At 38.8% G+C, this 20829-nt stretch overlaps 1 protein-coding gene across 1 annotated transcript; it reads right to left on the bottom strand.

The window, feature by feature from the left end:
• Window positions 1-1502: 1502 nt before the first annotated feature.
• LOC127683497 (homeobox protein DLX-4-like) lies at window positions 1503-2947 on the bottom strand. Its single transcript, XM_052180787.1, has 3 exons — window positions 2731-2947; window positions 2417-2614; window positions 1503-1978 (listed from the first exon to the last, which is right to left on the bottom strand). Exons 1-3 carry the CDS (start codon window positions 2945-2947, stop codon window positions 1503-1505), a joined length of 891 nt encoding a protein of 296 aa, XP_052036747.1.
• Between the last annotated feature and the right edge of the window lie 17882 nt (window positions 2948-20829).

Here is a 20829-nt window from a genome sequence, read left to right as displayed (position 1 = left end):
CGATGTTCTTCCCATGTGGAAAATATGGGTTCTGAGTCTGGAGACATGTGCTTTGGATTCGTGGAAAGTAAGAACTGAGAAAAAAACTGTCCCTGGGACAAGATATCCTCAAAGGCAGAGGTTAGCAGAAAGACATGGCAATTTGGAGTGGGAGTCAAGCACAGGAATCCTGGCCTTGTATCTTCATTTATGCCGTACTCTTTTTTCTCTGCTTCCTTTGCTTCCTAGACCTTGTATTCTTTAGGTAGATCTCACAGGCTTCATCAGATTTGAAGAAGATGGCCATCTGGTCTAGGGAATTACTAAAGGTGCTAGGTTCAGGAATAGGGTTCATAACTGATGGTACATGACAGAGGGAGAAGGTGGATTCTGGGTTTTAGGTAATATTTGAAGGTCTGAGTCAAGGAGGAAAGTTTAAACTCGAGGGTCTCTCATAGAGAGAATCTGGATTGGCTGACACATCAAGTCAGCAAGGAACATTGGAATGGCCAGACCTATCACTAGATAGGTGCCCTGTTTTTCTGGGAAGTTCTCTACATGTCTGCCTCTGATGCTCCTCGATATGTGGCTTTTGCTGAAACACACTTGTTCCAAGGACTGACCAATGAGGGAGAAGCTGGATTCCTGATGGGGGTATTTCCTCGATGGCCTAAACTGAGGAGGAGAGCTGATATCCTAATGTCTCTGGTGCACAGAATCATTACTGGTAGCAGAAACAGGAACTATACCACCTTTGGGGTAGGGAGGCCTATAGTGAGGTCCACTTCCAGTCTTCCCAAGCAGTTGTTGACCCTTCTTCTGAATTTCTCTGGCTCGTCTATTCTTGAAATACATCTGGACTTAAAAAGGAAATGTTGCTATACTCAATAGCTTTTTGAGTCTCTTCTTTTCATATAGAATAATTAGGTAATATCTAAATTATTGTTTGAATCCTAACATTATTTAACTTTAGCTAAATTGGCATGGTTTTAGAATGTTTCCCTAGTCATCTTAATTTGTTCCATTTTCTGACACCTTCCTGTAAACAAAAATGGCAGGGACACTTTATCCTGATTTTTTCTTTCTTAATTAGTTAATCTCCTATTCTATTATAGTATGTGATACTATCTATCATAATAAATGTAAAAAAAAAGTTAAAAAATATTAGGGGAAAACTTTATCTAATGTGTTGGGTGAAGAACTATAGGTCAGTGGGACATATGCCATAGTGACTGGAATGTAAATGGATAATATAATGTAATAAAATAATTTTCAGGAATGATTTCTCCTTTTATTTAATGAGAACATAATCTAACAATGAAGAATGAATACTTACAGTTGCTTTGAAACAACCCCTCTATATAAACCACAGTGGTACACAACGTCTACAGATAGGCCTGGTTAATTCCCACAAATACTGACATGAAGGGTGAACATAACACACTTCTTCATGACTATAAATGTCTGGAATGGTCAAGGAGCTGAGAGATGTGACTTGGATTTGGGGTGTAATCCAGAGTAAGTCAGTCCTTGGATTTGTCAAAGTCGTCAAGGATTCTTTGCCAGAGTTCCTCTGCAGATGGACCTGAACATTGAGCCTCCTCTGGGCAATGAGCGGCAGCTTCTAGGACATCTGTAGATTCAGTCACTGCTAGATCAGTCTGGGCTTCAATTGCTGCTGATTGACCAGAATCCCAAGCTGTAATGGGAGCATGGCCAACAAGCAGATCTTCTTGCTGACTACACATGTCTGCATCACTGGCCTGATAATGATGCAGAGAAGATTCCTGAATGCAGTTGAGTTTGGGAATGGAATCCTCACCAAATGTGCCTGAACACATGGGCTCTCCATCCTCAGCAGCAACAAGAGGTATGGAACCAGGAAAGTGAGTTGATTCAAAAACAGCTTTGGAACTTCCATTGGTCTCTGGCAGAGCTTCTGTAATATTCTGGAGAGTCATCTGCTTGTACTTAGCTCGGCTGTTCTTGAACCAGATTTGGAAAAGAAAGAAGACATCAGAAGAATGCCTGTTGTCCCCTAACAGGACCACAAGGTGAAGATTTTGGATAAAAGGTGTTTGTATAGCAATGATTCACATGTCAGAAACAAAGAAGCAGGAAACTCAGGATGACTAAGATATTATAATAAGGTAGATTGTGTATGACCAGACAACATAAGACTGGGGAGATTGAGCCAGTGTGTCCTGAGTTTCAGCAGGAGCTCTGATGATTAGGTTTTTGAGACCCTGCATGGAAACAATGCTATTCATTATTGCTACGAGATTGATAAACATTTGGGTCCCAGCATTTGATTCAAAAATATCCACCACCTAAAACTGTCATCACTGCCCTAAGCATTTAAGAACAAAATTAAAGTTCCTGATGGGAAAGTGTAGATTTTTGCTGTTGGATTGAGGGAAAAGAGAGAGGCAGACCTTGATGTCCCTCGGTGTCACACCAACTAACTCTGCCAGCTCCACACATTGATCCTGGTTTGGGGACTGACACTTCTCAAAATGTTCTTGCAGCAGGTGCTTTTGTTTTTTGGAGTACACAATGCGTTCCTTCCGCCCCTTTCTTGAAGTCACAGGGCCAGATTGATGGTCACCATATTTCTCTGACAGTACCACAGATCCTAAGAGAACATGGAGACAAGATTTCACTTATATATCTGATAACTTAGATGCCCTGAGGGTTTTTTCAAAGTAGGTAAACCTGGGCCCAGTACAGGATCTAGTTGCATTTGGATACCTGATTTTCTTGATGGTCCTTGGAACTCTTGCTGATGTAAGTCCCTTTCAGGGACTGAAAGACTTGATTGCCTTGGACTTGTTGGGGTCAATATGGGACTGTGATGCATTTGAAAGAGTAAGTTCCTTGCAGGCTCTTGAAGCCTTTGGGGTCTCGTTTCTATGGGTGCACTTGAAGGCATTTGGAATTTTGGACACAAGGAGGGAACTTCGGCCATATGTGTGTTCCGAACCTATTGGGATACATTCCCTTACTGGAGAATCTCGTCAAAGAAAACACATGAGAAAATGCACAGAGAGCACTGATTTACGCATCCTGCCTACCCAGCATTTGGTTTGGACTGTTACAGAGCAGGAATCAGACAGGAGCTTCATTCTTTCTGAACAACTTCCTCTGTTTCCAAATCTTACAAGTATTCTCAGTATTGAAATAAACATGTTCTTAGCTCCAGTATTAACAAGAGTTTGCCAGTCCAGGTAGGCTGACAATTGAATGTTTATTTCCAATGTTTAAATTTTCCTTATCCTACGCTTCTGGCTGTCAAATTTTGTTGGGACACACTACTAGCTAGTCTGCCTCTGCCCATGAAAATAAAAGCCTGAAAGCTTCACAGGATTTCTGTGGCATGCAGGGCAACTGACACAACAGTCAAATCACAAACCCAGGAATTCTGCAAACAGAGTAACTGGACAACTGACACCAAAGTCTGAAGACCTCCCAGGGGCAATGCAGCATGCAGAGAAACTTAATCAACAGTCTGAAAGCCTCTCTGGAGTTCTTCTGCATGCAGGGAAACAAAACCTACAGTACTTATGCTTCCCTGGTTAACAGCTAAACATAGGGCAACAGCTTGACAAATCCTCTCAAGAGTAAACAGTATGAATACATCCCAGTAGATGTGTCACAGCCAGGGCAACATATCTCCAGCTTCTCTGCCCCTCTACAGAACTCACAATTCAAAGGTCTTCAAGAAGGCCTCCCTGAAGACACACTGCCACCAGGGCAACAAGTCACCAGTGTACATGCCCCTCTGAAGGTTCCATAGTCAGAAGATCCCACAGGAAGTTTGCCACATCCAAGGCAACTGGCCTACCATGAGACTTGAGTCAACCTAGGGAAAAAAAGGCAACTCCCAAACAGAAACTCCCCAACCAGCAAAGACTCCCTATAACCATATGACAAGAGGCAAGAGCAAGACCATGAGAAACAGAAGCCAGTAAACTTTGGCATTATCAGAAACTACTTCTCCCACCACAGCAAGCCCTGAATAGACAAATGCACTTGAAAGTCAGGAAGATGACCTAAAATCTTATCTCATTAAGATAATAGAATCCTTTAAAAAGGATATGAATAACTCACAAAAAGAAATATAAGAAAACACAGGTGAACAGGTAGAAGCACTTAGAGAGGAAACACATAAATCCCATAAGCAATACAGGAAAATACAATCAAACAAGTAAAAGTGTTTATTAAAGCAGTCCAAGACCTAAAATTGGAAGTAGATATAATAAAGACAAACTTAGGCAACCCTGGAAATTGGACATTGAAAACCAAGGAATGAGATCTGGAATAATTAAGCATTACAAGCAGATACAAGAGATAGAAGAGAGAAAGCAGCAGTCTCAACTATCCTGGACCCCCAAGATCTCTCAGAAACTAGGCAACCACCAATTAAACATACACCAGCTGATATGAGGCCCCCATCACATACTCAGCAGAAGACAGTGGGACTGTACTCCCTCAGAGAAGATGTACCTAAACCTAAAAAGACTGGAGGCCCCAAATCAGCAGGGAGTTCTTGAAGGTAGGGGGTGGGGTGGGAACATCCTCCTGGAGAAGGAATCTAGACTTATGGGATATGGAACCAGAAGTGGGTGGACCAGAAGGGGGATAAAATCTGGACTGTAAAAAAGAGTAAATATTTTTTTTTAAAAAAGTAATGTTATCATAATTGGAAAACATGTTCCCAGATTCTTCTCCTTGCAGTATGACACCCTGTGTCAAAATAAAGAATCAAGGGCCATGGATCATGTCCCATTGCAATGGACCCCTTTCCACTCCCATATTCTAAACAAGAGCATTGATGATCTAATTACTCTGGATGTTAGAAGGCACGCACACAATGAATTCATGAAATTCTTAGGCAAATGGATGGAGCTGGAAAATCTCATACTAAGTGAGGTAACCCAGACTCAAAAGATGAATCTTGGTATGCACTCACTAATAAGTGGATATTAACCTAGAAAACTGGAATACCAAAAACATAATCCACACATCAAATGAGGTACAAGAAGAACGTAGGAGTAGCCCCTTGTTCTGGAAAGACACAATGAAGCAGTATAGGGCAAAACCAGAACAGAGAATTGGGAACGGGTGGGTGAGAGAACATGGGGAGGGAAAGGAGCTAATGGGACTTTCGGGGAATGGGGGGCTAGAAAAGGGGAAATCATTTGAAATGTAAATAAAAAATATATCGAATAAAAAAAAAAGAAAAAAAAAGAGCTTACTAATGGGAGTTGTTCAACATTTCCAACATATGACAGGTTGTGCCTTTAATCAGGAACTGGACTTGTAGATCAATAATTCTAAGTAATATATATTACTTTAACAAGTTTAATTGTGCTTAAAGCATATATAATAAAAATTATCATTATTTTTCATTTCAAATATAAAAAAAAAAGAAAGAAAAGATATGGAGAGAGAGGACAGCATTGTCCAGTACCTGATTTTAGTGGGATTGCTTCAAGTTTCTCTCTGTTTAGGTTGATGTTGGCTAGTGGTTTGCTGTATATTACTTTAATGATGTTTAGCTATGGGCCTTGAATTCCTGTTCTTTACAAGACTTTTAGCATGAAAGGATGATGAATTTTGTCAAATGCTTTTTCTGCATCTAATGAGATGTTCATATGTTTATTTTTCCTTGAGTTTGATTATGTAGTGGATTGCATTGATGGATTTCCTTATATTGAACCATCCCTGCATCCCTGGGATGAAGCCTACTTGATTGAGGCGTATGATCATTTTGATGTGTTCTTGATTCGGTTGGCAAGAATTTTATTAAGTATTTTTGCATCGATATTCATAAGGGAAATTGGTCTGAAGTTATCTTTCTTTGTTGGAACTTTGTGTGGTTTTTGGTATCAGCGTAATTGTGACCTCAAAGAACCAGTTGGGTAGAGTTCCTTCTGTTTCTATTTTGTGGAATAGTTTGAAGAGTATTGGTGTAAGGTCTTCTATGAAGGTATGATAGAATTCTGCACTGAAGCCATCTGGACCTGTGCTTTTTGTGGTTGGGAGACTTTCTATGACCCTTTTCATTTCTTCAGGTGTTATGGGACTGTTTAGATGATCTATTTGATCCTGATTTAGTTTTGGTGTCGAATATCTGTCTAGGAAACTGTCCATTTCTGCCAGATTCTCCAGTTGTGTTGAGTATAGGCTTTTGTAGTAGAATCTATTGATTTTTTGAATTTTCTCATTTTCTGTTGTTATATCTCCCTTTTCATTTCTAATTTTGTTAATCTGGATACTGTCTCTGTGCCCTTTGGTTAGTCTGGCTAAGGGTTTATCTATCTTGTTGATTTTCTCAAAGAACCAGCTCCTGGTTTTGTTGATTTTTGTATGGTTCTCTTTGTTTCTACTTGGTTGATTTCAGCCCTGAGTTTGATGATTTCTTGCCTTCTACTCCTCCTGGGTGAAATAGCTTCTTTTTGTTCCAAGGCTTTCAGGTGTGTCATTAAGCTGTTAGTAAATTTTCTCTCCATTTTCATTTTGGAGGCACTCTGCCTTATGAGATTTCCTCTTAGCACTGCTTTCATTGTGTCCCATAGATTTGGGTATGCTGTGTCTTTATTTTCATTAAATTTTAAAAAGTCTTTAATTTCTTTCTTTATTTGTTCCTTGACCAACATATCATTGAGTAGAATATTGTTCAGTTTCCATGTGTATGTGGGTTTTCTGTTGTTTTTGTTGCTATTGAAGACCACTTTTACTCCATAGTTATCTGATAGGAGGCATGGGATTATTTAGATCTTATATTTGTTGAGGTCTGCCTTGTGGCCAATTATATGATCGATTTTGGAGAAGGAACCATGAGGTGCTGAGAAAAAGGTATATTTATTTGCTCTGGAATAAAATGTTATATATGATAAGTGTATATATATATATATATATATATATATATATATATATATATATATATATATATATATATATATATATTTAAAATCTAATTAGCCCAAAGCTTCAATTAGTTTTACCGTGTCCCTGTTCAGTTTCTGTTTTCCTGATCAGTTCATTGAGAAAAGTGCAGTGTTGAAGTCACCCACAATTATTGTGCTAGGTGCAATGTGTGCTTTGAGCTTTAGTAAAGTTTCTTTTATGAATGAATGGGCCCTTGCATTTGGAGCAAAGATGTTCAGGATTGAGAGTTTTTCTTGGTGTATTTTTCCTTTGACCAGCAAGAAGTGTCCCCAGAGTCTCTTTTGATGACTTTGGGTTGAAAGTCAATTTTATCTGATATTAGAATGGCTACTACAGCTTGTTTCCTGAGAGCATTTGCTTGTAAAATTGTCTTCCAGCCTTTTACTCTAAGGTAGTGTTTGTCTTTGACAATAAGGTGTGTTTCTTGTATGCAGCCAAATGTAGGGTACTGCTTACATATCCAGTCAGTTAGTCTATGTCTTTTTATTGGGGCATTGAGCCCATTGATGTTAAGACATATTAAGAAATAGTGATTATTACTTCCTGTCATTTTTGATGTTATTTTTTAAATAAATATTTTTTATTTAAATGAAAAAATCAACAAGATAGATAAACCCTTAGCCAGACTAACCAAAGGGCACAGAGAAAGTATCCAAATTAACAAAATTAGGAATGAAAACGGAGATATTACAACAGAAACCGAGGAAATTCAAAAAATCATCAGATCCTACTACAAAAATCTATACTCAACACAACTGGAGAATCTGGAGGAAATGGACATTTTCTTAGACAGATACCAATTACCAAAATTAAACCAGGATCAAATATACCATCTAAACAGACCCATACGCCCTAAAGAAAAAGCAGGGGTCATAGATTCACTTCCAACCAAAAAAAGCACAGGACCAGATTTTTTCAGTGCAGAATTCTATCAGACCTTCAAAGAAGACTTAACACCAATACTCTTCAAACCTTTCCACCAAATAGAAACAGAAGGAACACTACCCAACTCCTTCTTCGAAGCCACTATTATGCTGATACCAAAACCACACAAAGATCCAACTAAGAAAGAGAATTTCAGGCCAATTTCCCTTATGAATATCGATGCAAAAATACTAAATAAAATTCTTGCCCACCGAATCCAAGAACACATCAAAACGATCATCCAACATGATCAAGTAGGCTTCATCCCAGAGATGCAGGGATGGTTCAATATAAGGAAATCCATAAATGCTATCCACTACATAAACAAACTCAAAATAAAAAGCCACATGATCATTTCATTAGATGCTGAAAAAGCATTTGACAAAATTCAGCATCCTTTCATGCTAAAAGTCTTAGAAAGGACAGGAATTCAAGGCCCATATCTAAACATAGTAAAAGCAATATACAGCAAACCAGTAGCTAACATCAAACTAAATGGAGAGAAACTTGAAGCAATCCCACTAAAATCAGGGACTAGACGAGGCTGCCCCCTCTCTCCATATCTTTTAAATATAGTTCTTGAAGTCCTAGCTAGAGCAATTAGACAACAGAAGGAAGTCAAAGGGATACAAATTGGAAAGGAAGAAGTCAAATTATCACTATTTGCAGATGATATGATCGTATACATAAGTGACCCTAAAAACTCTACTAGAGAACTCCTTCAGCTGATAAACAACTTCAGCAAAGTGGCTGGCTACAAAATCAATGCAAGCAAATCAGTAGCCTTTATATATTCAAAGGATAAGCAGACTGAGAAAGAAATTAGGGAAATGACCCCCTTCACAATAGTCACAAACAGCATAAAGTATCTTGGGGTGACTCTAACCAAACAAGTGAAAGACCTATATGACAAGAACTTCAGATCTCTGAAGAAGGAAATCGAAGAAAATCTCAGAAAATGGAAAAATCTTCCATGCTCATGGATTGGCAGGATTAATATAGATAAAATGGCCATCTTGCCAAAGGCAATCTACAGATTCAATGCTTTCCCCATAAAAATCCCAACCCAGTTCTTCATAGAGCTAGAAAGAGCAATTCTCAAATTCATCTGGAATAACAAAAAACCCAGGATAACTAAAACTATTCTCAACAGTAAAAGAACTTCAGGGGGATTCAGTATCCCAGACTTTAAACTCTACTACAGAGCAATAGTGATAAAAACTGCATGGTATTGGTACAATATCAGGCAAGCGGATCAATGGAATAGGATTGAAGACACAGAAATGAACCAACACACCTATGGTCACTTGGTCTTCGACAAAGGAGCTGAAAGCATCCAGTGGAAAAAAAAGATAGTCTTTTCAACAAATGGTGCTGGTTCAATTGGAGGTCAGCATGCAGAAGAATGCGTATCGATCCATTCTTATCTCCTTGTACCAAGCTCAACTCCAAATGGATCAAGGACCTCCACATAAAACCTGACACACTGAAACTAATCGAAAAGAAACTGGGGAAGACCCTGGAGGACATGGGCACAGGGGAAAAGTTCCTAAGTAGAACACCAATAGCTTATGATCTAAGATCAAGAATTGACAAATGGGACCTCATAAAACTACAAAGTTTCTGTAAGGTAAAGGACACCGTCAAAAGGACAAAACGTCAACCAACAGACTGGGAAAGGATCTTCACCAACCCTAAATCAGACAGAGGGCTAATATCTAATATACACAAAGAGCTCAAGAAAGTAGAACCCAGAGAACCAAATAACCCCATTAAAAATTGGGGTACGGAGCTAAACAAAGAATTTTCACATGAAGAACTTTGGAGAGCTGAGAAACACCTTAAGAAATGTTCAACATCGTTAATCATTAGGGAAATGCAAATCAAAGCAAACATGAGATTTCACCTCACACCAGTCAGAATGGCTAAGGTCAAAAACTCAGGAGACAGCAGGTGTTGGCGAGGATGTGGAGAAAGAGGAACACTCCTCCACTGCTGGTGGGATTGCAAGATGGTGCAACCACTTTGGAAATCTGTCTGGTGGTTCCTCAGAAAAATGGGCATGTCACTTCCTGAGGACCCTGTTATACCACTCCTGGGCATATATCCAGAGGATTCTTCAGCATGCAATAAGTACACATGCTCCACTATGTTCATAGCAGCCCTATTTGTAGTAGCCAGAACCTGGAAAGAACCTAGGTGTCCTTCAACAGAGGAATGGATACAAAAAATGTGGTATAGTTACACAATGGTGTACTATTCAGCCATTAGAAACAATGAATTCATAAAATTCTTAGACAAATGGATGGAGCTGGAGAACATCATACTAAGTGAGGTAACCCAGTCTCAAAAGATCAGTCATGGTATACACTCACTGATAAGTGGATATTAGCCTAGAATCTTTGAATACCCAGGACATAATCCACAAATTAAATGATGTCCAAAAAGAATGGAGGGGTGGCCCCTGGTTCTGGAAAGATTCAATGCAAGAGTATAGGAGAATTCCAGAACAGGGAAATGGGAAGGGGTGGATGGAAGAACAGGGGGACAGAAGAGGGCTTATGGGACTTGCGGAGAGTGGGGACCCAGAAAAGGGGAAATCATTTGAAATTAAAATAAAAATATATCAATTTAAAAAAAAGATAAATACAAAATTTCACTGTTTTTAGAGGGAACAAAGTATACCACATTCTTTAGAAACTCATACAGTATAAAAATAAAGATCAGAATTCAATATTTTAAAAAAAAGAGAACATACTGTACTTCCTGGATCCCTTAATGAGGGCAATGTCAAGCAGGTTTGCATGCCAGGCAGATTATGGGCTTTACACAGGGACAATTAGGCAATCAATCTCATTTTTACATCATCAACATAGTAATAGATTAAGACAACAATTTGGTATTTCAAGGAAATATGCATGTCAAATTATAAAATCTTGTCATCAGTGGCCTCAGTTTCTTTTCTTTTTTAAAAAATTGAATATATTCTTCATTAATATTTCAAATGTTACACCATTTCCTGGTTTCCTCCGCTCCCATATCCCATATCCCCTGCCTCCAAGAAAATGCCCCTCTGCCAAACCCACTCCCACCTAACCCACCTCAATTTTCCCAGAGAGGGGCACCTATTGAGACTTCAAACGAGCCTCCTCCCCAACCCCCATTAATGGACAAAGCATTCCTCTGCCACAATTGCCACTGGAACCATGTGTGCCCTTTCATTGATGGCTGACTCCCTGGGAGCCCAGGGGTGGGGGAGGCCGGTTGTTTGGCCAACATTGTCGTTCTCCCCATTGTTGCTGAAACCCCTTCAGCTTCTACAGTCCTCCCTCCAACTCCTCCATTGGAGACCTCAAACTCAGTCCAATGGTTGGCTGCTAGCATCTGCCTCTGTGGTATATATATATATATATATATATATATATATATATATATATATATATATATATATATATATATATCATTTCAAGAAACACACTTTAATAACAAAGACAGACAATATTTAAGAGTAAGAGCAAGGAAAACGGTCTTCTAAGCAAATGATCCCAAGAACAAGCTGGAGTTGCCATCCTAATATCCAATAAAATAGACTATCTACCAAAAGTTAACAAGTGTGATGAGGGAGGACACTTGATATTCATCAAAAAGAAATTCCACCAATAAAAAGTCTCAATTTTGAGCATCTATGTCCCCAATACACCCACATTCATAAAAGAGACTATGCTAAACCTCAAAACATGCATTGAATCCCACACTAAAATAGTGGGAGACTTTAACACCCCACTCTCACTAATAGACAAGTCATTGCAACAGAAACAGAGACACAGTTAAGCTAATAGAGCTTATGAATCAAATGGATTTAACAGATATCTACAGAACCTTTCTCCCCAAAACACAAGAATACACTTTCTTCTCAGGACCTCATGGTACCTTCTCCAAAGTTGATCATATAATTGGTCACAAAACAACTCTAATCCAATACATGTAGATTGAAATAATCTCATGCATCCTATCAGATCACCATAGCCTAAGGCTGGTCTTCAATAACAGCAAAACAAAAGAAAGCACATATACACTTGGAAAATGAACATATCTCTACTCAATGATAACTTGATCAAGGAAGAAAACAAGAATGAAATTAAAGATTTTCAGTAATTTAATGAATATTTTGACACACAATACCCAAATTTAAGAGACACAATAAAAGCAGTGCTAAGAGGAAAGTTCATAGCACTAAGTGCCTAGGTGAAGAAACTAGAGAGATCTTACGCTAACAACTTAACAGCACACCTAAGAGCTCTAGAACAAAAACAAGCAAACACACCCAAGAGGAGTAGAGAGCAGAAAATACTCAAACACGGTGGAAATCAAACAAATAGAAACAAAGAGAACAATACAAAGAATCAACAAAACCAAAATCTGTTTCTTTGAGAGAATCAACAAGATCCCCAAGCAGTGCAGAGGGCCAGCAGTGCATCTGGAGGCCAGCCACGGGGAGGCACCTTGCTCCAGTGAGTCCATCTGACCCAGAAAAGCAGAGGATCCACGCAGAGGCCTCTGGCTGAGCCTTACAGTCACCACCTCTGGATCAGAGCAGCCTGGGCCACATGCCCATCCCCACACAGTACAGAGGGCCAGCGGTACATCTGGAGGCCAGCCATGGGGAGGCTGCTTGCTCTGGTGAGTCCATCTGACCCAGCAGAGCAGAGGATCCATCCGGAGGCTGAGCCTTCCGGTCACCACCTCTAGATCAGAAGCAGCTGTGCCAGGTGCCCTTCCCCAAGCAGTACAGAGGGCCAATGGTCCATCGGGAGACTGGCTGCAGGGAGGCAAGTTGCAAGGCTGAGTCCTGCATTGACAACAAGACCTACTGACACCAGTGAGATCTAGATGGCAAAAGGCAAATGTAGGAACATTACTAACAGAAATCAAGGCAATATGGCAGCATCTGAACCCAATTCTCTGTTAATAGAAAGTCCTGGATACCTCAACACACCAGAAAAGCAAGAATTGGATTTAAAATCACTGGCCGTGATGCTGTTACAAGAACACATGAAGGACATAAATAAATCTCTTAAAGAAATTCAGGAGAAAAATGATCAAAAGCTAGAAGCCCTTACAAGGGAAACACAAAAATCACTTAAAGAAATTCAGGAGAATATGGATCAAATGATAGTAGCCAAAAAGGAGGAAATGCAAAAATCACTTAAAAAGTACAGGAGAAATTTGATCAACAAGCAGAAGTCATGAAAGAAGAAACACAAAAATCTCTCAAAGAATTACAGGAAAACACAAACAAGCAAGTGAAGGAACTGAACAAAACCATCCAGAATCTAAAATAACACGTAGAAACAACTAAGAAAACTCAAAGGGAGACAACTTTGGAGATAGAAAACCTTGGGAAGAAATCAGGAACCATAGATGCAAATATCAACAACAGAATGCAAGAGATAGAAGAAAGAATCTCAGATGCCGAAGATACCATAGAAACCATGGACTCAATGGTCAAAGAAAATGCAAAATGCAAAAAGCTTGTAACCAAAAACACCCAGGAAATCCAGGACACAATGCGAAGACCAAACCTAAGGATTATAGGCATAGATGAGAGTGAAGATTTACAACTGAAGGGCCAGCAAATATCTTCAACAAAATTATGGAAGAAAACTTTCACAACTTAAAGAGAGAGATGCCTATGAATATACAAGAAGCCTACAGAACTCTAGACAGACTGGACCTGAGCAGAAATACCTCTCACCAAATAATAATTAAAGCCCCAAATGCACTAAACAAAGAAAGAATATTAAAGGCAGTAAGAGAAAAAGGCCAAGTAACATATAAATGAAGACCTATCAGAATCACACCAGACTTCTCTCCAGAGACCATGAAAGCTAGAAGATCCTGGGCACAAATGTCAGCCAAGACTACTATACCCAGCAAAACTCTCAATCACAATAGATGGAGAAACCAAGACATTCCATGACAAAACCAAATTTACACAATATCTTTCCACAAACCCAGTTATGCAAAGAATAATAGGAGGAAAACTCCAATACAAGGAGGGAAACTACACCCTGGAAAAAGCAAGATAGTAATCTTCCTTCATCAAACCCAAAAGAAGATAACCACTCAAATATAAAAATAACATCAAAAATGACAGGAAGTAATAATCACTCTTCCTTAATATATCTTAACATCAATGGACTCAATTCCCCAATAAAAAGACATAGACTAACAGACTGGATAAGGAAACAGAACCCTACATTTGGCTGCATACAGGAAACACACCTAAATGTCAAAGACAAAAACCACCTTAGAGTAAAAGGCTGGAAGACAATTCTACAAGCCAATGGTCTTAGGAAACGAGCCAGAGTAGCCATTGTAATATCAGATAAAATTTACTTTCAACCTAAAGTCATCAAAAGAGACATTGAGGGATACTTCTTGCTGGTCAAAGGAAAAATCCACCAAGAAGAACTTTCAATTCTGAACATCTATGCGCCGAATGCAAGGGCACCCTCATTTGTAAAAGAAACTTTACTAAAGCTCAAAGCACACATTGCACCTAACACAATAATTGTGGGTGACTTCAACACTCCACTCTCCTCAATGGACCGATCAGGAAAACAGAAACTAAACTAAATTTGGACCAATTGGATTTGATTGATATTTATAGAACATTTCACCCTAAAGCAAAAGAATATACTTTTTTCTCAGCACCTCATGTTACCTTCTCCAAAATCGACCATATAATTGTTCTGAAGACAGACCTCAATAAATACAAGAAGATCGAAATAATCCCATGCCTCCTATCAGATCACTATGGTGTAAGAGTGGTTTTCCATAGCAACAAAAACAACAGAAAGCCTACATACACATGGAGGCTGAACAATACTCTACTCAATGACACCTTGGCCAAAGAAAAAATAAAGAAATCAGAGACTTTTTAGAATTTAATGAAAATGAAGGCACAGCATACCCAAATCTTTGGGACACAATGAAAGCAGGGCTAAGAGGAAATCTCATAGCCCTGAGTGCCTCCAAAAAGAAAATGGAGAGAGCATTCACTAGCACCTTAACGACACACCTGAAAGCCCTGGAACAAAAAGAAGCCAATTCCCCCAGGAAGAGTAGAAGACAGGAAATCATCAAACTCAGGGCTGAAATCAATCAAGTGGAAACAAAGAGAACCGTACAAAGAAACAACGAATCCAGGAGCTGGTTCTTTGAGAAAATCAACAAGATAGATAAACCCTTAGCCAGGCTGACCAAAGGGCACAGAGAAAGTATGCAAATTAACAAAATTAGAAATGAAAGGGGGGATATAACAACAGAAACTGAGGAAATCCAAAAAATCATCAGATCCTACTATAAAAGCCTATACTCAACACAACTGGAGAATCTGGAGGAAATGGACAATTTCCTTGACAGATACCAAATACCAAAATTAAATCAGGACCAAATAGATCATCTAAACAGTCCCATAACCCCAAAAGAAATAGAAGGGGTCATAGAAAGTCTTCCAACCAAAAAAAGCACAAGACCAGATGGTTTCAATGCAGAATTCTATCAGACCTTCAAAGAAGACCTAACACCAATATTCTTCAACCTATTCCACAAAATAGAAACAGAAAAAAGATTACCCAATTCGTTCTACGAAGCCACAATTACACTGATACCAAAACCACACAAAGATCCAACAAAGAAAGAGAACTTCAGACCAATTTCCCTTATGAACATCGATGCAAAAATACTCAATAAAATTCTTTCCAACCGAATCCAAGAACACATCAAAACGATCATCCACCATGATCACGTGGGCTTTATCCAGGGATGCAGGGTAGGTTCAATATACAGAAATCCATCAATGCAATCCACTAAATAAACAAAGTCACAGAAAAAAACCACATGAGCATTTCATTGGATGCTGAAAAAGCATTTGACAAAATTCAGCATCCTTTCATGCTTAAAGACTTGGAAAGAACAGGAATACAAGGCCCATAACTAAACATAGTAAAAGCAGTATACAGCAAACCGGTAGCCAGCATCAAACTAAATGGAGAGAAACTTGAAGCAAATCCCACTAAAATCAGGGACTAGACAGGGCTGCCCCCTTTATCCTTATCTTTTCAATATTGTACTTGAGGTACTAGCTCGGGCAATTAGACAACATAAGGAGGTCAAAGGGATACAAATTGGAAAGGAAGAAGTCAAACTATCATTATTTGCAGATGATATGATAGTCTACCTAAGTGACCCAAAAAACTCCACTAGAGAACTCCTATAGCTGATAAACAACTTCAGCAAAGTGGCAGGTAATAAATTCAACTCAAGCAAATCAGTAGTCTTCCTATACTGAAAGTTTAAGCAGGCTGCGAAAGAAATTAAGGAAATGACCCCCTTTACAATAACCACAAAAAGTATAAAGTACCTTGGGGTGACTCTTACCAAACATGTGAAAGATATGAGTGACAAGAACTTCAAGACTATGAAGAAGGAAATGGAAGAAGACCTGAAAAAATGGAAAAACCTCCCATGCTCATGGATCGGCAGGATTAATATAGTTAAAATGGCCATTTTGCCAAAAGCTATATAGAGATTCAACGCAATACCCACCAAAATTCCAATTCAATTCTTCACAGAGTTATAAAGAGCAATCCTCAAATTCATCTGGAATAACAAAAAACCCAGGATATCTAAAACTATTCTCAACAACAAAAGAAATCCTGCGGGAATCAGTATCCCTGACCTCAATCAATACTACAGAGCAATAGTGTTAAAAAACTGCATGGTATTGGTACAATGACAGGCAGGCAGATCAATGGAACAGAACTGAAGATCCAGAAATGAACCCACACACCTATGGCCACTTGATCCTCATCAAAGGGCCTGAAAACATCCAATGGAAAAAGGATAGCCTTTTCAACAAATGGTGCTGGTTCAACTGGAGGTCAGCATGCAGAAGAATGCGAACTGATCCATCCTTGTCTCCTTGTACTAAGCTCAACTCCAAATGGATCAAGGACCTACACATAAAGCCAGACACTCTGAATCTAATAGAAAAGAAACTGGGGAAGACCCTTGAGGACATTGGTACGGGGGGAAAGTTTCTGAACAGATCACCAATAGCTTATACTCTAAGATCAAGAATTGACAAATGAGACCTCATAAAATTATAAAGTTTCTATAAGGCAAAGGACACCATCAAAAGGACAAATCGGCAACCAACAAATTGGGAAAAGATCTTCACCAACGCTACATCAGATAGAGAGCTAATATGCAATATATACAAAGAACTTAAGAAGTTAGACACCAGAAAACCAAATAACCCTATTAAAAATTGGGGGACAGAGTTAAACAAAGAATTTTCACCTGAAGAACTTCGGATGGCAGAGAAGCATCTTTAAAAATGCTCAACTTCATTAGTCATTAGGGAAATTCAATTCAAAACAACCCTGAGATTTCACCTTACACCAGTCAGAATGGCTAAGATTAAAAATTCAGGAGACAGCAGATGTTGGTGAGGATGTGGACAAAGAGGAACACTCCTCCACTGCTGGTGGGGTTGCAAATTGATACAACCACTCTGGAAATCAGTCTCGCAGTTCCTCAGAAAACTGGGTACCTCACTTCCAGATGACCCTGCTATACCACACCTGGGCATATACCCAGAAGATTCCCCAGCATGTAATAAGGATACATTTTCCAATATGTTCATAGCAGCCCTATATATAATTGCCAGAAGCTGGAAAGAACCCAGGTATCCCTCAACAGAAGAGTGGATGCAAAAAAATGTGGTATAGATACGCAGTGGAGTACATTGTATATATATATCAGCCATTAGAAGCAATGAATTCATGAAATTCTTAGGCAAATAGATGGAGCTGGAGAACATCATACTAAGTGAGGTAACCCAGTCTCAAAAAGATCAATCATGGTATGCACTTACTAATAAGTGGATATTAACCCAGAAATCTGGAATACCCAAAACATAATCCACACATCAAATCAGGTACAAGAAGAACGGAGGAGTGGCCCCTTGTTCTGGAAAGGCTCAGTGTAGCAGTATAGGGCAAAACCAGAACAGAGAAGTGGGAAGGGGTGGGTGGGAGAACAGGGGGAGGAAAAGGGGCTTATGGGACTTTTGGGGAGTAAGGGGGGGCAGAAAAGGGGAAATCATTTGAAATGTAAATAAAAAATATATCAAATAAAAAAAAGGAAAAGAAATGCTCAACATCATTAGCCATTAGGGAAATGCAGATAAAAACAACCCTGAGATTTCACCTCACACCAGTCAGAATGGCTAAGGTTAAAAACTCAGGAGACAGCAGGTGTTGGCAAGGATGTGGAGAAAGAGGAACACTTCTTCACTGCTGGTGGGATTGTAAAATGGTATAACCACACTGGAAATCAGTCTGGCAGTACCTAAGAAAACTGGGTATGACACTTCCGGAGGACCCTGCTATATCTCTCCTGGGCATATATATACCCAGAGGATTCCCCAGCATGCAATAAGGACACATGCTCCACTATATTCGTAGCAGCCTTATTTATAATAGCCAGAAGCTGGAAAGAACCCAGATATTTCTCAATGGAGGAATGGATACAGAAAATTTGGTATATATACACAATGGAGTACTATTCAAAACAATGAATTCATGAACTTTTTAGGCAAATGGATGGAACTGGAAAATATCATCCTAAGCGATGTAAAGCAATCACAAAAGAAGACACATGGAATGCAATCATTGATAAGTGGATATTAATTAGACCTGAAGCTCTGAATACTGGAGATACAATTATCACATCAAATGATTCCCATGAAGAAGGAAGATGAGGGCCCTAATCCTGGAAAGGCTTGATCCAGCATTGTAGGGGAGTACCAGGACAGAAAAAAGGGAGGGGTAAAGACAGGAGAATGGATGGAGAGAAGAGGACTTATGGAACATATGAAGGGGATTGGGAAAGGGGAAGGCTTTTAGAATGTAAACAAAGAATGTAGAAAATAAATAAATAAAATTTAAAAATTAAAAAAAAAGAGAGAATCAACAAAATAGATAAACCCTTAGCCAAACTAACTACAGGGCCCACAGGCAGTATGCAAATTAACAAAAACAGAAATGAAAAGAGACATTAACAACAGAAATATAGGAAATTCAAAAGAATCATTGAACCTTACTACAAAAGCCTACACTCAACAAACCTGGAAAATCTAGGTGAACTGTATGGTTTTCTAGACAGTTACCACATATCAAAGTTAAATTAAGAGCAGTTTAACTAAGCCGGGAGTTGGTGGCTCACGCCTGTAATCCCAGCACTCTGGGAGGCAGGGGCAGGCAGATTTCTGAGTTCAAGGCCAGCCTGGTCTACAGAGTGTGTTCCAGGACAGCCAGGGCTACACAGAGAAACCCTGTCTCGACAAAACCAAATCCAAAAGAAAAATAAAAGAGAGAGAGAAGTTTAACTATCTAAACAGGCCCATATCCCATAAGGAAATAGGAGAAGTCACTAAAAAACCTCCCAACCAAAAAAAAAAAAAAAAAAGCCTAGGACCAGACGTATTTAGTGCAGAATACTACCAGAACTTCAAAGAAGACCTGATACCAGTATTCCTCACACTATTCCATAAAATATAAACAGAAGGAACGCTAATTAATGTATTCTATGAAGCCGCAATTACTCTGATACCTAAACTTCGAAAGGATCCAACCAAAAAGTGAACTTCAAATGAATCTTGCTTATAAATATCAATGTAAAGACTCAATAGAATTCTTGTAAACACATCAAGAATCCAACAACACATCAAGGCTATCATTCACCATGCTCAAGTAGGCTTCATCCTAGGGATGCAAGGTTGGTTCAATATACAAAATCCATTAACATATTCACCTGTATAAACAGACTCAAAGAAAAAAATCACATGATCATCTCCTTAGGTGTAGAAAAAGCATTTGACACAATATAACACTCCTTCATATTAAAAGTATTTAAGAGATCATGGGCCAGGCTGTGGTGGTGCGTTCCTGTAATCCCAGCACTCTGGGAGGCAAAGGCAGGTGGATTTCTGAGTTCAAGGGCAACCTGGTCTACAGAGTGAGGTCCAAGACCGCCAGGGTTAAACAGAGAAACCCTGTCTCGAAAAAACCAAATCAAAAAACAAACAAACAAACAAACAACAAAAAAAAAAAGGTCCACACCTAACCATAATAAAGCATAATAAAGATAATTTACTGTAAAATAACAGCCACTATCAAGTAAAATGGAGAAATGCTTGAAGCAACCCCACTAAAATTTGGGACAAGGCAATGAGGCCCACTCTCCCCATATCTATTTAATATAGTACTCAAAGTGCTAGCTGGAATAATAAGACAAAAAAAAGAGAGATTGAAGGGATACAAATTGGCAAAGAAAAAATTAAAGGTATTGTTATTTGCAAATGATATGATAGTATACATACGCGACCACAAAAATTCTACCAGAGAACTTCTCCAGCTGATTAACAACTTCAGCAAAGTGGCCAGATATAAAATTAACTCAAATAAATTAATAGCCTTACTTTATACAAGTGATAGACAGGCTGAGAAAAATTTAGGGAAACAACTCCCTATACAATAACCACAAATAATATAAAGTATCTTAGAATAACTCTATCCAAACTAATGAAAGATATGTATGACAATAACTTCAAATCTCTGAATAAAGAAAGTGAAGATCTCAGAAAATGGAGCGATCTCCCATCCTTCTGGATTGGCTGATTTAACACAGTAAAAAATAGCCATCCTACCAAAGTCCTACTCAAATTGATTCAATCCTCAACAAAATCCAAACTCATTTCAAAAGGACATTGAAAAAGTAATTCCAAAATTCATCTGTAAAGGAAGGTAAAAAAATAAGAATAGCAAAAAGTATTCTTAACAATAAAAGAGTGGCTGGGGGAATCACCAATCCCTGACCTCAAGCTCTACATCTGAGGAA

This window comes from Apodemus sylvaticus, chromosome 1, assembly GCF_947179515.1.
Source record: "Apodemus sylvaticus chromosome 1, mApoSyl1.1, whole genome shotgun sequence".
NCBI classification, from domain to species: Eukaryota; Metazoa; Chordata; class Mammalia; order Rodentia; family Muridae; genus Apodemus; species Apodemus sylvaticus.
The sequence above is the reverse complement of the archived record's forward strand: the minus strand, read 5'-3'. Positions and strand labels throughout refer to the sequence as shown.